At 38.8% G+C, this 19,050-nt stretch overlaps 1 protein-coding gene across 1 annotated transcript; it reads left to right on the forward strand.

Moving 5' to 3' along the window:
- Positions 1-7,763: 7,763 nt before the first annotated feature.
- On the forward strand, positions 7,764-18,048 carry LOC107829737 (receptor-like serine/threonine-protein kinase ALE2). The gene is made up of 9 exons (XM_016657208.2): positions 7,764-8,252; positions 9,276-9,359; positions 9,528-9,641; positions 9,719-9,820; positions 13,835-14,203; positions 14,286-14,558; positions 14,845-15,234; positions 16,076-16,316; positions 17,071-18,048. Exons 1-9 carry the CDS (start codon positions 8,189-8,191, stop codon positions 17,789-17,791), a joined length of 2,358 nt encoding a protein of 785 aa, XP_016512694.2. The 5' UTR covers positions 7,764-8,188; the 3' UTR covers positions 17,792-18,048.
- The last annotated feature ends 1,002 nt before the right edge of the window (positions 18,049-19,050 follow it).

The raw sequence follows: 19,050 nt of genomic DNA on the forward strand, positions 1-19,050 counted from the left end.
GGAGTATGGTTGTACTATAACCAAAAGAAAGGCATATCTCGGTCGCAAACGTGCCTTTGAACTTATTTATGGCGACTGGGATAAGTCTTTTTCAAATCTGCCCAGGTACATGGCCGCACTGCAACACTTTAACCCCGGGACTGTTGTTGAATGGAGGCATGAGCGGAGTCCGGACAGACCCGAATATATTTTCAACTATGTGTTCTGGTCATTTAAACCAACAATTGATGGTTTTGTGCATTGTCGTCCTGTTATTTCCATAGACGGTACTCATGTCTATGGAAAGTATGATATTAAGCTTTTGATTGCAGTTGCAGTAGATGCCAACGAGCAAATATTTCCACTAGCTTTTGCCATATGTGCCAATGAAAGTGAAGAGACATGGACGCTTTTTTTGAACCACTTGAAGCAGCACGTTGTCAAACAGCATTCAGGTATTTGTCTAATATCTGATCGGCATGGTAGTATTTTAAGTTCTGTACGTCACTTGCCTGAATGGCAGGAACCATATGCATACCACCGTTACTGTGTGCGTCACTTGAAGGCCAATTTCCAGAAGAAATATCCTGACAAGGCATTGCATGACTTAATGTGGCTGGCTGCAACTGAGCACCAACAGTGCAAATTCACGAGGCGCATGGAAGCGATCCGGCAGTTAGAACCACGAGCCTATACTTGGTTGATGGGGCATGAGCTTCACATGTAGACATTGCATGCTGATGGCGGCAGACGATGGGGAGCCCTCACTACAAACGTGTTAGAGTCATTTAACGGCTTGTTGAAGTTTGCCCGTGGACTGCCTGTCACTGCTATGGTCCGCATGACACTCAAACAGAGTGCGGGGAGGTTTGTTGAAAGGCATGCATTGATGGTCGGGGGTGTTCAATTTATGCCAATACCCATGAGAAGATTTGAAAGGTCCAGAAGGCGAGCACAGTGGCATTCATTTCTTCAGTACGATCATGAACGGGGTGTTTTTGAAGTTAAGACTGCTATCCACAGACACCGTGGGAATAATCTACAGACGGTGAATGAAAATAGAAGGTTATGTTCATGTGGGAAATGCACCATCTACCACATGTCGTGCGCACATGCGTTGAAGTGCTTTCAACAAGTTGGGTATGGGGCAACAAACTATATTGATAGGCAATACAGTGTTGCTGCATACATAGACACGTATAGTGGGAAGTTGCAGCCATTAGGTGCTGAGCATTATTGGCCGCCGGAACCTTTTAAGATGGTATGTAACAAGGACTATTTGCACAAGCTGCAAATGCAAAAGAGAACGCGTATACGGAACCAAATGGATGTTGGTGACACCGTTTATGCGCGTAAATGTGGCATATGCTCGCAAACAGGACACGACCGTCGTAAATGTCCAGGTGGTGTGCATGACGGTGGTAATCCAACTCCTGGTGCAAGTTCGTCGAATGTACCCAACTATCAAGGATACCCCTAGTCTTTTATTTTGGTATTGTTTTTTGTAATACATGTTTTTACTTGTGTATGTTGCAATATATATCAAATAAAATTATGTTCCACAATTTGAAATGAGGGAAGAAAAAGCTGTTTAATTGTAGGAAATGTAATATGTAAAGCGTGGTTTGATAGTTTCATATGCGCAACACAAGCATTTAAACTTAACTTGCACTTCAATTAAAATAAAGCATTACTACAACACAAACACAAACATAACAGGCCAACATAATAAAAATATATGAAATATGAAAAATACACTAAACACATACAAGCAAATGTTTAGTCCCGGTTGCCATTTATTCTCCGCTCCAACCACTTAAATCGTTCTTTCATTCGTTCTTTTTCTTCTTCTACCTCTTTCAGTTTCGCCTTCACCTCCGCAAGTTCCCGTTTATATTTTTCTTTTCGTTCCTTTTGTGCTTCGCAATTCTATTATGCTTTCCATTTTTCTTCTCCCACCTCCTTCAGTTTCGCCCTCATTTCTACAATAATTCTATCGCTTTCTCTTTGTGTTTCCCGTTGGCATAAACACATATTATGAAGAAACTGCAGTTGTTCTCTGTAGCATTCCTGATAACATGGTTCATCGACCCATTCCTGAAAATCACAAATAGGTTCGCCGGAAACCTTGTATAACTGGTTCATACAGCACCAGTAGCGGCGTCCAACTTCACCATCTTCCCAACAATTTTGCATCGAGCATTCTTTTCCACAGTTGCACTTTGGTGCACGAAGAGGTTGAGCCATTTGATGAAATATTTGCTTTTAGTAAAAAAAAAACTTACTTTTAATGAAATATTTGCTTTTACTAATTTTTGAGCACACAAAATAACTATAATGATGCCGTTATTTATAGGCGAGACAAAATACATAAAGCGTAGTATAGTACTACATTTTATGGAGTTGTCTTGTCGTTCTGAAAAAGATGAAAACCATGTGAAAAAGCTGGTTTATCGCAGAAAAATTTAACACATAAAGCGTAGTATAGTACTACGTTTTATGGAGTTGTCTTGTCGTTCTGAAAAGGATGAAAACCATGTGAAAAAAGCTGGTTTATTGCAGAAAAATTAAACACAAAAAGCGTAGTATAATACTACGTTTTATGGAGTTGTCTTGTCGTTCTGAAAAAGATGAAAACCATGTGAAAAAGGCTGGTTTTAGTTATCCTTTGTGCAGTGATGGTTTTAGTTCTATTGTTTGTTTTTCTGTGTACTGCTATCCTTTGTGCAGTGATGGTTTTAGTTTTAGTATAGTACTACGTTTTGCAATGTTTATGTTTCTTGTGTACTGTTTAAGTAAAACTGCTGTTCAAATGCAATTAAAATATAAATGTTGTTAAACAATAATTGTTATCATTATATACATAATGCACTATTTACACAAACTAAAAATCTAAGTAAATCAGTGAGTCTCGCAGCCTGTGTGCTTCAGTGCTGCTGCTGGCCTGAGTCGCATCCCCTATCGCCCGGGTACACTATCTGGATCATCATCATCAAGCCGCCTCTTTATGTGAGGATGTGCAGCAGCATCGATACCACAACTAGCAGGATCGGCAAGAATAGGCCGTCGGGCCATCAGCAACCTACAAAACAAGTACTAAACTTAGCATGTGACAAAGTATATTTGTATTGTACGTGTTAAGTCAAAAAATATATTCCCACCGTGGTCTCGTCGGCCTCCTGAATATACGCATTAGTGGTGTCCTCATCAAAGCATGTAGTGGCCTCAAAGATGGGCTGGGACGATGCCTTCATAAGAAAGTTAAAAATTAATTAATGGCAGCTCATTAAGGAAAAAAAACAAAGTGAAATTTTAAAGTAATACAAACATACCTGCGCCTGTGATAGATCTACATCAACCGCCGGGGATGAGGCATAACTCAACCTGCGCCCGCCATCCACGTCCCGGGTGGGCCGATCCTCAGCTGCGGTAGATGGGCATGCAAAGTACTGGTCTACATCCCCGTCGAATGTACCCGTGATCGACAATGCTCCTGACGGGGTGACATGCGATGCTGGCAGAGATAGTTGAAGGCTGTACGAAGGCATGCTGCTGGAAGGCTCATCTTGCCGAGGTATATAACCCGGCTGGTCATCTCCAAGCGCCACAACTCCAAAGTCCTCATCATGTCCCTCAACAGGTAGGTCGACAGGTGCCTCAACGCCCCCTTGCTGGGGACCACCTCCTCGCCGTCCCCCATGACCCCCGCGACCCCGTGGAGCACCCCTACCTCGTGGGGCACCCCTCTCTCATGCCCTACCCCTACCTCGTGGGACACCCCTACCCTGATGGTAGTCCTCTGGCGCCGCATACTGAGCCTCGTGGTCCAACCTCACGGCATCTCTCTCCTAAAACAGGGTCCGACTAGCCAACTGTGCCACCCGCCGGCCATAGTCAACGACTGCAGGGATGTCGGTATGCTGCTGCATCTCCTGTCCCAACTGGTAGAGGTGATGATGCCCAATAGCCTGTGAAATATTTAAAATATTAATTAAATAATGCAATATAACAATTATACGATATTAATAAGCCAAAAAACATACCAGTGCCTCGTGTCTCCCGGCGTATGGTCTGTAGCGCTCGCCAAGTACATGAATGGGGTTCCCGATAATCAGTCGGGTGTGACGGCGGTACCATGATGCATACATATGAATAGTGGCCTCCTGGGTAAATGTAGGTGCTGGCGGAATACGGTCAACTTGGTGCTCCTCCCAAATAAGGACCTGCTGCTCCAGCCATCCCATATATATATATCGTCCAGCCTGGCACGGTCATCCCGCTGATAGTGTATAGCCACCCATCCAGGATCCCTAGGTATAGGCTGGGGACGGTGAAACTGGCGAAGAACACGCTCTGTGGCATGATACTCAACCATATCGAAGAAGATCATCGGGACGGAGATGCTCCAAAGCATTCGATCGACAGAGCAATAAAAGGGCAGCTGAGCTACCAACTCGTCGATGTATGGCGTCCAGATGAACTGCCAAATAATAACATAAAAGTGAGTATGCGCAACACAACTCAATTTAAACAAGTAAGTGTAGGTACACATCTACCTGTCCGTCCACTAGCATATCTAGCACATCCCTGATAAGGGGGAGATTATGATGAGCATCGGTCCCTCAGTAGTTCCCACGCCGGAGAATCCACCTAGAAGCTAGAGGGAGAAACGGATAAGCCTCACCAGGCGCAAGTGCTGGTAGAGGTGGCTGCAACGACATGATCCGCTGCCAGGCCCAAACCTAAGATAAAAGGTTGATGTAAAATTTATGAGTCATTTCGACCATATAGAATTCGGAGAAATGAACAGAGTATTCGAAAATGTTGTCACCTGTAGGAGGGGCAGAAAACCACATATGTCCACCACTGTGCCCATGCTCGCCCGACACATGCTCCTATACAGGTATGCGAGAACAGCAGCACCCCAACTGTACTGGGGTAAACCATCCAACTCCTGAAGATGATGGAGAAAGCGCATACTCACTTTACTCCCCGAAGTGTTCGGGAACAAGACACACCCGAAAAGCAGGAGCAGCGCCAACCGCGTGTACCTCTCAATATGGAGATCCTCCGTCTCGCCGGTAATGTCTGGGTGCAAAAATGCCATATGATCTCTGATGGCTGACAAAGCAACGCGACTGCCCCCAGCGTCACCCTGAGGTCTATAACCAGTAAAATGCATCATCATATCCAAAAATTGTGCACGCGTCATGGATCTAATGTACTGGGGCAGTGCTACGGCCCGTCCATCTACGCGCAGCCCGTACAAAACCTGAACATCCTCCAGCGTGATGGTGGCCTCTCCAGTGGGCAAGTAAAAAGTGTGCGTCTCCGATCGTCACCGTTCTACCAAGGTCGTGATGAGAGACCAATCAAGCTACATCCGTCCAAGCTCAAAAATCGTATAGAAGCCCGTAGCCTGTAGGCGCGCGACTACGCGGGCATGGAAAGGATGTTCCCCGATGAACTCCCATAAATCGTCAGGTCTCCTGGGGCAGAGAGGCTGCATCGATAGCTGTCCCTGATTAATTATGTATGGGTTTCAGGCTCGATATTTGAGGCCCGATAGCAACGAGTTATCCTTAATTATTATGCGTGTCAATTTCAACATTTTTAGAATTGTGTCTGTTAGCTTAATAAATTAAATAATTAATTATGTTTACAATTGGACTGAATAATTATGTATGAGTTCCAGGCTCATTTTTTGAGGCCCGGTAGCACCGAGTTATCCTTAATTATTATGCGTGTCAATTTCAACATTTTTAGAATTGTGTCTGTTAGCTTAATAAATTAAATAATTAATTATGTTTACAATTGGACTGAATAATTATGTATGGGTTCCAGGCTCATTTTTTGAGGCCCGGTAGCACCGAGTTATCCTTAATTATTATGCGTGTCAATTTCAACATTTTTAGAATTGTGTCTGTTAGCTTAATAAATTAAATAATTAATTATGTTTACAATTGGACTGAATAATTATGTATGGGTTCCAGGCTCGGTAGCACCGAGTTATCCTTAATTATTATGCGTGTCAATTTTAACATTTTTAGAATTGTGTGTGCTAGCTTAATAAATTAAATAATTAATTATGTTTACAATTGGACTGAATAATTATGTATGGGTTCCAAACTCGATATTTGAGTTAATTTTACAACGAGTTATCCTTAATTATCATGCGTGTCAATTTCAACATTTTTAGAATTGTGTCTGTTAGCTTAATAAATTAAATAATTAATTATGTTTACAATTGGACTGAATAATTATGTATGGGTTCCAGGCTCGATTTTTGAGGCTCGGTAGCATCGAGTTATCCTTAATTATTATGCGTATCAATTTTAACATTTTTAGAATTGTGTGTGCTAGCTTAATAAATTAAATAATTAATTATGTTTACAATTGGACTGAATAATTATGTATGGGTTTCAGGCTCGATATTTGAGTTAATTTTACAACATATAGGAATTTGTTACTTTTGTAAGTTTATTGTTATAATTAAATAATTAATTTTGTAAAGTGTAATTGGATAGAGTTTGCAGTTACTACATACTTAAACTACATAGACTCTACGTTAAAAGGCTCTACATTTTACTACGCTAAAAGGCTCTATATTTTACAACACTAACAGGCTCTATATTTTACTACAGTAAAAAGCTCTATATTTTATTACGCTAAAAGACTATTTATTTTACTACGCTAAAAGGTCACTATTACATATAAAAACAACTAACATAAAATACAAATATGAACAACAAACAAAATAAATAATATTAATTTTTTAACAATACAAATAATTTATCAAATTTTAACAATTTTTTGTATCAAAGCTAATAAATCAATCCGGGTATAAATAAGATACAAATTTAAACACAAACATAACACAAATTAACATGGAAACACATTAAACAATACAAATATGCATGTACTATACGAGTTTCGACATAAACAAAATTGAAATACCTCGATTTAAGTTTTTTAAATTTGATTGAAATCGAATTTTTGCACCCGAAAGAAAGAATCCAAAGCTTGTCTTGTATGTGGGACCTACACTCCTTGCTCTTTAGGTGACGGGTGGGGCCCAATTTTTTTTTTGAAGTTTGACGCGGGGGGGGGGGGGGGACCAGCAGAATCGAAGGTTTTTGGTTTCCTTCGGTTCAGTGGTCCAAGGAAGAAGAAGGAACTATATTTTATTGAAGCTGTTCGCAATAAAACGCAGTATAATACTGCGAACAGCTTTAATAAAATATAGTTGGGCCCAGCATCTTAGTAAAACGCAGTATAGTACTGCGAATTACAAAAAAAAAAAAAATTTAAGTAAAACTCATTTATGTAACTTTTTTTTTAAGTAGTACAAAAGTATTTTTTGTCCAAAAAATGATTAAAAAGGTTTTGGACTCCAAAATTATCGACCGAGTCATTCTATTTGCTCTTTCAGTTTTTTTTTTTTTAATCTTATAAAACTGGAAACTAACTTTGAGAAATATAACGAGTAAATAAACAAGTACTACTATATTGACGGGAGTAGTGAGGTAGTTACTTACAAAGACGATAATGTTGAGACCAAAATGGACTTAAAAGGGAAAAAGACACATTTTCGCTCGTATTTTCCTACGTCAGAGGGACGACAATATTTTGACTCGCCAAAGTGGAAATCCTAATTTCACGGTATTGCTTTTACGCGGGAACACATGTAAATGGGAGTAATAAAAAAGGAATTGGGAGTGTAGGACACGCGCAGAGGTGGGCCGTGGTAACAGACAATCATCAATTAGCGAAAGCAAGTGTGCTGGTGGCTACACCGGCAATAAAAGCCATCCCACTCACTCCCTCACCTTCCACTCTCTCTCTCTTTCTACTCTCTCTCTCTCTCTATATATCTCAGCTGAATTCTTGCCGGAGATCCATTATTTGTCGTTTCTAAGCGCTTACTCCGCTGTACTCTGTGCATAACTGGTAGTACTTTTAGGAGCATTTCCGCATTTCATGGATCTGTAAAGTACAAGCATTGATTGCAGGACCTGCATTGTCCAGTTTTGAGCTAGGGTTTTTTAGGGTTCTGAAGACATGCAATCTTCAGATTTGAGTAAAGGAAGTTCATGGAGGGTGTTTTTAGCTTGACTACTAGTAGAAGAACCCTAGAGAAGTTAGGAGAATGCTGTTCCAGTTTGGATACTGAGGATGGTGTTTGGGAATTGCGCTTTAGAGAGAGAAGATGCCAGCTGCTCTGATGCTTCTCTTTCTTCTTTCTTTCCTCACTCTGCTTCCTACTCCTTCCGGTAATTTCATGTCCTTTATTTTTAATTTTTTTTTAATTATTTCGTGAGATGCTGGTGGTGGCGGCCTGAGATGAATTTAAATGGAGAATCATGGTTAGTGAGTTCTCATATAGCCGACCCAAACTTGTTTGGCACTGAGGTGTAGTTGTTGCTTGTGGTGTCCGGGTCAGTTTATGCATACATTGACTAATACACTGGGTAGTCTGCCCACGAGCACAGGTGTCGGCTAAACATGCTCATTGGTTCTGGAAAAGATGGGCTTACACTTAGGTTGTAGCTGAGGTTCGATCATTTTTTCATAGAGAAATGGGATTCAAACAACACGCTTACTTTGTTCTTTCCACTTTTTTTTATTAAACATAGGGGGGAGGGGATTACAAGCTGGGAATCGAACCCCAGAAACAAGGTGAAAGTTCAGGTAGCAACCAACTGGGCTACTATGAAAATTTAGCATAGCTTAGTAGGTGTGAAGCTTGGGATATAATCAAGAGAGAGCCATTCTGTGGAGTTTATTCACGATTCTGGACTGTTGGGGTGGTTGTTGTTGTTATTGTTGTCTGGACTGTTGGGGTATGAAATTTCGAATTAAAATGCACAATTGTCATTGATCAGTAGAAAGGTCCTACTTGCCTGCTTTTGTGTTTCAAGAATAAAAGGAAGCCCCTTCCTGTTTGGAAAGAAATAAAATGACTCGGATTAGAGCAGAACAAATATAGAGAACTCATATAGTTGACTCCAAATAGGAATTACGATTGCCGCATAGTTGATATATAAAGAAAGCCCTTTCCTGTTTGAAAGGAACGGGATAGACAAGCATTAGTTAACTGATGCTTGCGCATTGTAATGTAGAAGTGTTTCCTTTTCAGTTATCCTGTTTTAAGAATTTCTACTGTATAATTTCCCTTTCAGATGTAGACTTGCCATCGGTGAAAATTATGCATACATGAATTTTTGGATTGCCTAATTATTTTTCTATACTTGAAAGTTCGGTTACTTATTTGCTTCTATTACTTCTTACTTCAGGGATAACATTGCCGCATATTTACCTGTCTCCTACTCTACTGCCAAGCAAGGGTTACTTTACAAGCAAACTTTCCTTAGAAGATGGTAAGACTGATACATCAGCCTCAGCTTCTTATGGCTCTATAATGATATCTGTTGACTGATCTGCGAAGCAATTTGTTTGATGAAGATTAGAGAAGCAATTTGTTATGCCATTTTAGTGATAAATTTGGATTTGGAATATACTTAGTGGTTCTTAACATTGTTTTGCAGTAAGATTATTGTCCAGGCGTGCCTCATTTGCACCAATGTCAGCACCCCATAGACACCATTTTAAGCGATATCCGAAACCCTCTAGTGCACCCGCTCCTTCCCCTGCATCTCGAGGTACTACAAGTTACTTTTTTTACACCATCTTTTAGGACTTATTTGGGATTTTATTGATGTGACACTCTAATCTTTAGGTCTAGCCCCCAGTCCAATTGCCAGCCGAGTGGCAAGACATCACCGTCATAATCATCATCGGGCGAGAGCTCGTGTTTCCCCATCTCCAGCTGCGGGCTCAGGTAATGTGGCGTAATTTAGAATATCCTGTTGATGCTATGTTTTTTTCCCTCCCGTTCATTGCTTCAACTTTAGGTAAAAATGTGGACCAAAGGAAAAAAATGAAAATGAGAATAGGAAGAATGAAGGCCAAGGCTGCATTGGAGGGCACAAACTAACAGCTTACTATATGTTCGCCATTTTGCGTATTCAATGCATCACTGTGTATTCCCTGTCGGTGATGTTGTATATATAGAGCATGCGTCTTGCATATAAATCTGGCATAATTGTCAGCTTATATGTTACAATGGGTATCTGTTAAACTTGTTTCATAAATGTTTAGAATTGGTGAGCCCCCTCATAGTAACTGGCATTGCAGCTACATAACCCCCCAACCGTAACTGGCGTTGCAGCTACATAGTTTCTCTACCATTTTGTTGTCAAAGTGCAGAACCTCAAGGGGTTGTTTGGGTTCTCTGATACGTTACACAGGGATTTTAAGATAGAGAGATTGTAATATGGTGGTTAATATACTTGAATTCTTGTACTTACTATTGGATGTTAGGTTCCGGTCATAGATATACTGTGGATGGTCTAAGATGTATGTTTGGTTTTGAATTGGATAGAGATTTGTTTCCAATAATACTCTTGGCCAACAATAAAACTTTATCCAATCTAGTACTAGTTACTATCATATGTAATTGAGAAAAGCTATATTTGTGATTAAAAATATTTAACGTAATACTGTGAAAAGTCAAATAAAAGATATTATTTACTAAGTTTCAATTACCTCAAATGAATAACAACTTTAAGAAGAAAGTTAATGACCCCCCTGGGAAATTCTCGTGTTGCATCCCATTTTTATAATTTACCTTAGTCAAAAAAATAGAAGAAAGTTAATGGGCTATACTAAAATATTAGATAAATAAAGAAATAAAAAAATCTTGAATATCTCTTTTAGATGGGGAAATTCTTATAGACAAATTTCTTATATTCTAAGATCAATACTACAAGCAGTTTGGAAACAGAAGAGAGAGATTAATAAGCAAGAGATGGTTAAAAAACAATAAGTAGTTTAAAGTGTATTTTTGTCATTTACGTAATAAGTGTGGTACTCTAAGACTAACTGTGGTACTCTAACACTATATTGCTAATGCATTTCACGTTAATTCAGAGATTAATGCATAAATTATGCATGCATTATCTCTACAAGAAAAAATATGGTCGCCAAGGTTTGTATTGACAGTGCATTGTTTTATGGTCAGGTTATTTTCTCTTATACCTTGGACCAGATGCGCCGGTGATGTACTACTCTTGTTCCTAAATGTATTACTATCACTACTAAATCGATCTCCTACAATTCTCCATTGAATAATCCTAAACTATTGTCCACCTTGTTAAAATAGGAAGTCAATGCACTGTGCTTAATACAAGAGCTACATGATATTCATTTTTATTCTCTTGATGCCGTTTTTTCTATTCCTAAAAAGTAAAAAGTTATATGGTCAGTATATCCTTCCCATTTAGCAGTGAGCACCTCATGCTTACTGCTTATGATGTGTTGCACTGAACTAAGACATTCAATATAAGATAGAGAATTTAGATGCTTTGTAGAATTTTTTAAACCAAATTCTTATATCATAACTTATAGGAGGCTGCAAATGGATCTTCTTTTGGCTTTGTGATTTTTCTAATAACAAAAAATGGGTTTTTTCTTCTTTAGGGCCCTGCTTTACCAGGACTAAGGAAGTAATGTCCCGTCCCATCCATTAGGATGTTGCACATAATATCCTAACTATTTATATTCTCTCAAACATGGGCTCTTACAAGATTCTTTTTTTGGGTCGTTCTTAAGCTCTAATAAGCTGAAGTTAGATTTAGATGGTAGGTATATGACCATCAATATTTATATTATCACGTCTTTTCTTTCTCCTAGAAAATATAAAAAGATAGGACTCCCTTTTCTCCTAGAACAAAATCTAATTAGATAGTGAACATAATTGTTATCTGGCTTGAGGGTGCTATTCATTTCATGCATCTCTCACAAGGAGTTATTGAAGGGAAACTCATGGTAGTAATGAATTTGTCAAAGTGATGAGTAGACTTGTCAATTGTAAGTAGAAATGAGTCCAAAAATTTGCCGAAGATATAATTAAGTTGCTTAAGATGTTGAAGTTTCCTTTAGAATTTTTTTGGCCTTTCCCACTCTCTATCTTGTGCTCATCCAATTGTACCCGGGTTCCACTTCATCGAAAGTTAACTCGTATTCTTCTGAGCGAGCTACCGATCCATTTTTCTTTTCCAACCACATACCGACTTTGGCACAAAATTGATGACTTGTTCACCAAGATTTCTTATTAAATCAACTTGAGAAGTCTCGTTAAACAGAAGGTTGATCTTCTTGGTAAGTGAAGCTGTACTGAAGTTTATCTGTTCCCTCTAGTTGTCGTTTATCAATCTTCCAATTGGGCAGCTAACCACAACCAAAATGAACTAAAGAAAAGGAGAGACGTGGACGACTGATTCAGAGGGGTACTGAGGATGAATGAGAACCTTGTACCTAGTAGAGAGCAGTGGCGGAGCCGCATTCAAACAAGGGGTGTCAAATGACATCCCTTTGCTAGAAAATTACACTGTATTGTTAGATAATTTTTTTTATTTTATGTATATTTACTATATGTTGACTCCCCTTGATTTTTTGTGTATTTAAATTTTTTATATTTTGACACCCCTTAATGAAAATTCTAGCTCTACCACGGGTAGAGAGACTAACATTATTCTCACAAGATCGGGCTAGAACATGAGCACATACACTATAAGATACAAAAGATTGTGAGTATTAAAGGAAAACACTACAAGTGGGATATTCAAATTATATCTTGAATTATAGATTTATCAACCGAAGGAAGACAGTAAAATACAAGAAAGGACATGCTTCAATATTCATAACTTCTACCTTAAATAATAATAACTTCGATCCCTCATAAGCTCTCATATGATGGCTTAGAGGGGCAACATTCCACGCCCAACATCTTTTCTTCCTTCTTCTAAATACCAAGATATATAGTGTGTGCATCACGATATCATTCTATGCATGTCAAACCATCCAAATTTAGTGCTTCTTAAATGAACTTGGAATCTTCTGTGGCTTGTTCGTTACAACTGAGAGATTCAAGCATAACTTGGAAGTATAGGATAAGATATGGGTATTAATTTTAAAACATTTGGAGGTGTTGGTTTCAAGTGCTAGAAAAAAGCTGCTGCAGAACCTATTCTGACACGATTTACAAGGAGTGCATATTGCTCCTTTTCTTACTTAAAAAGAAAAAGATTCTTGGGCAAATGGTGTGGTTTAGGATCAATGAAGTGGGTGAAAACTGATGGGAGATCTGGGTTTAAATCCCAGCAGAGATGTTTTCTCATCTGCCTAAGTCTTGGGGACAAAGTCCAAGCCCAGACGTCACCATATTAAAAAGACATGAAGAAAATGCAAATTCTTGATTAGGAAGAAAAAAATAAATGTTGCTGGTCTTATGTCGAGTTTTCTTTTCTTTTTCTTTTTTTGCTTTCCTGTATGCTTTATTATCTTTCCGAGTTTGGTGTAGAAAACCGTCAAAATTAATTAGGTCAACAACAGTTGAAAGAGGGGTAGCATTAGTTGCATATTAAGGATGATAGGGACAGCTAAAAGTTAATTATCAATAATCACATGATTGAGTGTGCTAAATAGCTAAAGGGAAAAAGATTTTGATTCCATTAGAATTTCATGTATTGGTTGTGCAAGGAATGCTCCATTTATGTTCATTTGCTATAATATTAAATGTCAGCAAGTTCCTTAACAGCATAATATAGCCCCAAGGATGGTACAACTTTATTTGGTTATAATTTCCCCCTTCCCTTCCCTTCTTGTTTTTTTATATTAATTCAAATTATCATTGATATGCTTAACATGCTAATCTAAATCCTCTAGATCATTTCTCCTACAGTTATGTTCCTCGTACACTATTCTATGTTGAATATTCTTGACAAATTTGCAGGTTGTGGCCAGATCTGTGCTGAGCCATTTGCTTCTGTTCCTTTTGTTACACCCTGTGCTTGTGTGTTTCCAATGAAAGTCAGACTTCTCTTAGACAAGTCGCTTTATTCTATATTTCCTGTGGTTAGAGATCTGGGAATTGAGGTTGCAGAAGGCACCTATTTAGATCCAAGTCAAGTTGTTGTAGTTGGAGCTAGTGCCGATAATCAAAATCAAGAAAGAACAATTGTTGATATTAACTTGGTTCCCTTAGGGGAGAAGTTCGATAACACCACAGCTATGCTGACCTATGAAAGATTCTGGAAAAAGAAAGTGCCTCTCAATAAAACGATGTTTGGGGATTATGAAGTGATGCACATTATCTATCCAGGTACAATATGAAGTGTTTATTGTTATTTTCCTTTTAGCTTAATGGAGTTATGGTGAAATATAATCTGAACAAGTTATTCCAGGGCTGCCTTCTTCTCCTCCATCTGGCATTGATTCTGGTAATGGTCCAACTGGAAGTGCTGTCAATCAACAATTCCCTATTACTGCTGATTTTGTAAACAAGAGTCAGAGAATGAGTCCCCGAGTCATTTTTCTCATTGCTTCATCAGCATTAGTACTGTTGGTTGTATGCTGTGGAGCACTAGTTGTCCTCTTAAAATGCAGGAGGACTGGCCGACCATCAAATGCTGTTGGTCCAGTGTTTACACCATCTATGCACAAGAGATCTGGTAAAGGTAGGTACTTGTTTCTTTGTTTCAAATTACTCATCAGTGATCTTTGAAGGTGGGATTTACTGTGAAGAAGCAGAGATGTACATTTTGAAATATATGTTTAATTTAACCACAATTTTTATTTTTTTTTATTTTTTTATTTTTTATGTTTGTGTAAAAGAAAAAACATGCAAGTTTATCTCCTTCTGCTGTTAGTTATACACTGACCTGTACTATTAAAAATTTTGACTTCCCTTAAGCCTCTCAATTATGTACGTCATGAAGATCGAATGAATATTTTGGTTTGCAGGAATTGGGTCTACATTATCAAGTAGCGCGGCTAGTTCAACATCGGTTTCCCTCATTTCTGCTATGCCTGCTTCTATCCTTTCTGTCAAAACGTTTACGCTTGCGGAGCTTGAGAAGGCAACTGACAAGTTTAGTTTTAAAAGGGTTTTAGGTGAAGGAGGATTTGGACGTGTTTATCATGGTATCTTGGAAGACAGAACAGAAGTTGCTGTGAAAGTGCTGACTAAAGATAACCAGAATGGAGATCGTGAATTCATTGCTGAAGTTGAGATGCTGAGCCGATTGCATCACCGTAACCTGGTGAAATTAATTGGTATATGCAGTGAAGAGCGGACTCGCAGCTTGGTATATGAACTTGTTCGGAACGGTAGTGTGGAGTCTCATTTGCATGGTATACTCTCTTTAAATCCTCTACCTTCGTTGTTCAGTTGTTCTCTTACTAGTTTTACTAGTTCTTTTCAGGCTCAAAGTTCCTTTAAATCACTTTTGATAATCGTGTATTTCAGAGCACATTATAATCTTAGTCATCCTATGGACAACATTATGGAAGTCCATTAGTGCTTCTTTGACTACACGTTTCCTTTCTATTGCTAATATCAATGTCACGTTTCTTGAGACAGTTTAGTCTATCTACTCAGCGATTCCTTCTCTAAAGGAGGATTGCCGGGGACCACCTAACTTTACTCTTTGAACTACATTCTGCGGAATTTTTTTTTGACTTCTGGAAAGGCATTGTATTCACCTTATCCTTGTTTTTCCTTCTTTTAGTTTTAAGCCAGCAGCTCCTTCCTCCTGCCCAGGACCAGTTTCCTTGGCTTTCTTTTCTTCTTTCTCTTGTTTCTTTTGTTTGTGGGGGAGGGGGGAGGGGGAAGGTGCACCTGCAGTTTCTGCTGTGGTCCTGGCTACCATTTTTTTCATTTTTGCATTTCTGTTCTTTCTTTTTGTCTGCTTTGCTGCCCACCCAACAACAATGGCTAAGAACTCCTATCCAAGCTGGTGGGACTTCGTTTCCTCTCATTCTTCCAGGTTGATTATCACTACCAGAATAGATACAGAGAGTAATTTGCCAACGTGAACAAGTTAATTGGTCTTATTTTCAATCGAGTGTAAAAAATTTCCAAGAAGCTTCACCATTTACCAGCTAGAAGCATAAAAATGTCTTTGTGCCTTGGTGCAAGTAGAACCTATTACCATGTGATTCTCCTTAACAGAACTCTACTGCTATATTTCAGGAAGAGACGGGAGAAAAGCGCCACTTGATTGGGATGTGAGGTTGAAAATTGCTCTTGGCGCTGCGAGAGGACTAGCTTACCTTCATGAAGATTCTAATCCTCGTGTAATTCATCGTGATTTTAAAGCCAGCAATGTTTTGTTAGAAGATGACTTCACCCCTAAGGTTGCAGATTTTGGGTTAGCAAGGGAAGCAACCGAAGGAAGTCACCACATATCTACTCGAGTCATGGGAACTTTTGGGTATATATCTCTGAAACATAACTATTCTTGAAGTGGTCACAATTCACTCAAATAAGAGTGTAATGAACTTGTAGTGTGATAGTGAAGCATACTCATCAGTAAAAAAGAAGAAGAAAAGAATGAACGCAAGTATGATACCAAGAATAACTATCATAAGCTCCAATTGGTTTAAATGGATCATCTATAGGAAGTTTTTACGAGTACTAACAAAAAACTTGTTAAATTCTCTGTCAAGTGATGCTTGGCTGTGTTTCTGGAGGTGTAATTCATGAACTGATGTTGAAATTTGTGCTGTTATAAAGTTGTTGGTGTTAGAGAAGGTGATTAGATAGTGGGAAACTATTTCCTGCACATTGTCTGAATTGAGTTTTCACAACAAAGGGAAACAAGAAACCCTCTCCTGAAGCTGTATTTGCAGGGATATCTATCCACTGTACCAATTTTGTCATGAAATTTTATCACCCTACAAAGAGGATGGTCGTCTCAGCCCTGGCCAGTAGTTCTCTAGTGCATCAGGCTGTGGTCAATATTCCTAGATATTGTGAAATCATGCTGTTACATTTTTTTTAATAGTTTCTTGGGTGTCATGTTTTGTTCGCCGCTTATAGGTCAAACAGATATCATGTGTCTCTTTTTCTTTGATTTTTTATTTAAGTTCTTTTGTACATATAGCAATTTTATACTTGCCCTTATTTGCAACTCTGATTTGTGCTATAAAGCAGTTGCTAACATTCCCTATTTAATGGGTTTTCAGGTATGTTGCTCCTGAATATGCAATGACGGGACACCTACTTGTTAAAAGTGATGTGTATAGTTATGGAGTTGTATTATTGGAGCTTCTCTCCGGAAGAAAACCTGTGGACATGTCTCAACCTCCTGGAGAAGAAAACCTGGTAACTTGGGCGCGACCTCTTCTGACCACTAGAGAAGGTTTGGAGCAACTTGTGGATCCTTCTTTGGCTGGAAGCTATGACTTTGATGATATGGCAAAGGTGGCTGCCATTGCTTCAATGTGCGTTCACCCGGAGGTGACTCAAAGGCCATTTATGGGAGAAGTGGTGCAAGCTCTCAAACTAATTTATAATGACAATGATGAAACTTGTGCTGATGGATGTAGCCAGAAGGAGTCTTCTCTGCCAGATTCAGATTTCAAAGGTGTCCCTTCCGATAGCAGTTGGTGGAATGCTGGTGGGGTTACACCAAGATTAACATATGGACAAGCCTCCACTTTCATGACCATGGATTACAGTTCTGGTCCGCTTGAAGAGTTCGAAAACAGACCGTTTTCAGCTTCAAGTTTTAATCTTGGTGGAGGGGCGGGTTTAACAATAAGCCACGGTAACAGATCAGGTCCTTTGAGGACTGTAAGGAGTAAACCTGCTCTCTATAGGTTAAGGGGCAGTATGAGTGAACACGGTGCACTTCTTCCAAGACATGATTGGAGGGATGGCACCAATTATGATGCTTCTTTTTAGAGTGATTTGTCAAATGTACAGTGCCGAAGGCCGTTTCTATTTGGGAAAAAAGATGGTTCTCCGGTGTAGATTAGGAGTTTGAAATTGCCGCTGTATCCCTGAGAGAGTGGACTAAGCCTTCTAATTTTGGTAATCTTACATTCATTTTAATAGACAGGAAAGATAAACAGGACACTCCTTGTTGTATATGTTGTCAAATTAACTTTTTCTTTAGTCCAATATTGGATTGGACTACTAGTCTTTCTACGTTTCTTTCATTTCTCTTTTGTTTCTTTTACAGTTTGTTGAACTTGCTTGGAATTGAAACGTAGTTGTTATATCCGCTCAATTCCCAACCTATAGGCTGAGGGGTACTTGCTCACTAACCGGGCAAGTTCTTGTATTAGTCTTTCTTTGTTTCCTCTTCGGCTTTCAATAAAGTTTTCGGCCGATGAGCATAACATGGTTTTAAATTTTTGGTGGTGTTCCTTTAAGGCAATGGGTGCCATTCTTAGGTGAACCTAACTGTTAGTTTACTTGTCACAAAAGATGTTAGTTAACTTACACAGTTGTTTATTCTCTTCAAATAAATTAGTGACAGATCCAGAAGTGGAACTCCATGTGAAGAAAATATCACCCTGAATATTTTGTTTGAACACATTTTGATGTCACGAAAACAGAGATTAATCGGAAGGTTCTGATTCACATAGACCTTGGAGAAGTTCTGACTAAAGAAAGACGCTGAGGAGTAAAGAATGCTTAACCAAGCAGTTGTTAGTAATGATTTATTCGGTATGAAAAAATATGTTTCGTGTTATAAATATATTATATTATGGATGTTCATTTAGTACTCCGTTGTAAATAAGCTTCTTGAAGAAGTTTATCCATATGAGACTCCACCGTAAATATGTTTATCTATTTAGTACTCTATTGGAAATAAGCTTCCTTAAGAAGCTTATCACTTCGGTACCCGGTTATGGATAAATATTATTCCCGGTAGAAAATTATCCATACCGGGTATAATAAGCTTATCCTTTCAGTACCCAGTTATGGATAAACATTACCCCCGGTAGAAGATTATCCATATCGGGTATAATAAGCTTATCCTTTCAGTACTCCGTTATGGATAAACATTGCTCTCGGTAGAAGATTATCCATATCTGGTATAGTAGCAGCTTACACAACAGCTTCCTTTCTTCTATAAATAGAAGAGATTTCAGTTCATTATGTACATCAGTTTGAATTCGAATAATATAACAGTTTCTCTTTATACTTGTCTT

Source organism: Nicotiana tabacum, chromosome 22 (genome assembly GCF_000715075.1).
Source record: "Nicotiana tabacum cultivar K326 chromosome 22, ASM71507v2, whole genome shotgun sequence".
NCBI lineage: Eukaryota > Viridiplantae > Streptophyta > Magnoliopsida > Solanales > Solanaceae > Nicotiana > Nicotiana tabacum.

What these genes read in the sequence shown, in the direction of transcription:
- LOC107829737 (XM_016657208.2), top strand. Translation starts at nt 8,189, where the DNA reads ATGCCAGCTGCTCTGATGCTTCTCTTTCTTCTTTCTTTCCTCACTCTG. An exon ending in ATCTCCAGCTGCGGGCTCAG is followed by an intron (nt 9,821 to 13,834) that starts GTAATGTGGCGT and finishes ACAAATTTGCAG; the next exon opens with GTTGTGGCCAGATCTGTGCT. An exon ending in GCACAAGAGATCTGGTAAAG is followed by an intron (nt 14,559 to 14,844) that starts GTAGGTACTTGT and finishes TTTGGTTTGCAG; the next exon opens with GAATTGGGTCTACATTATCA.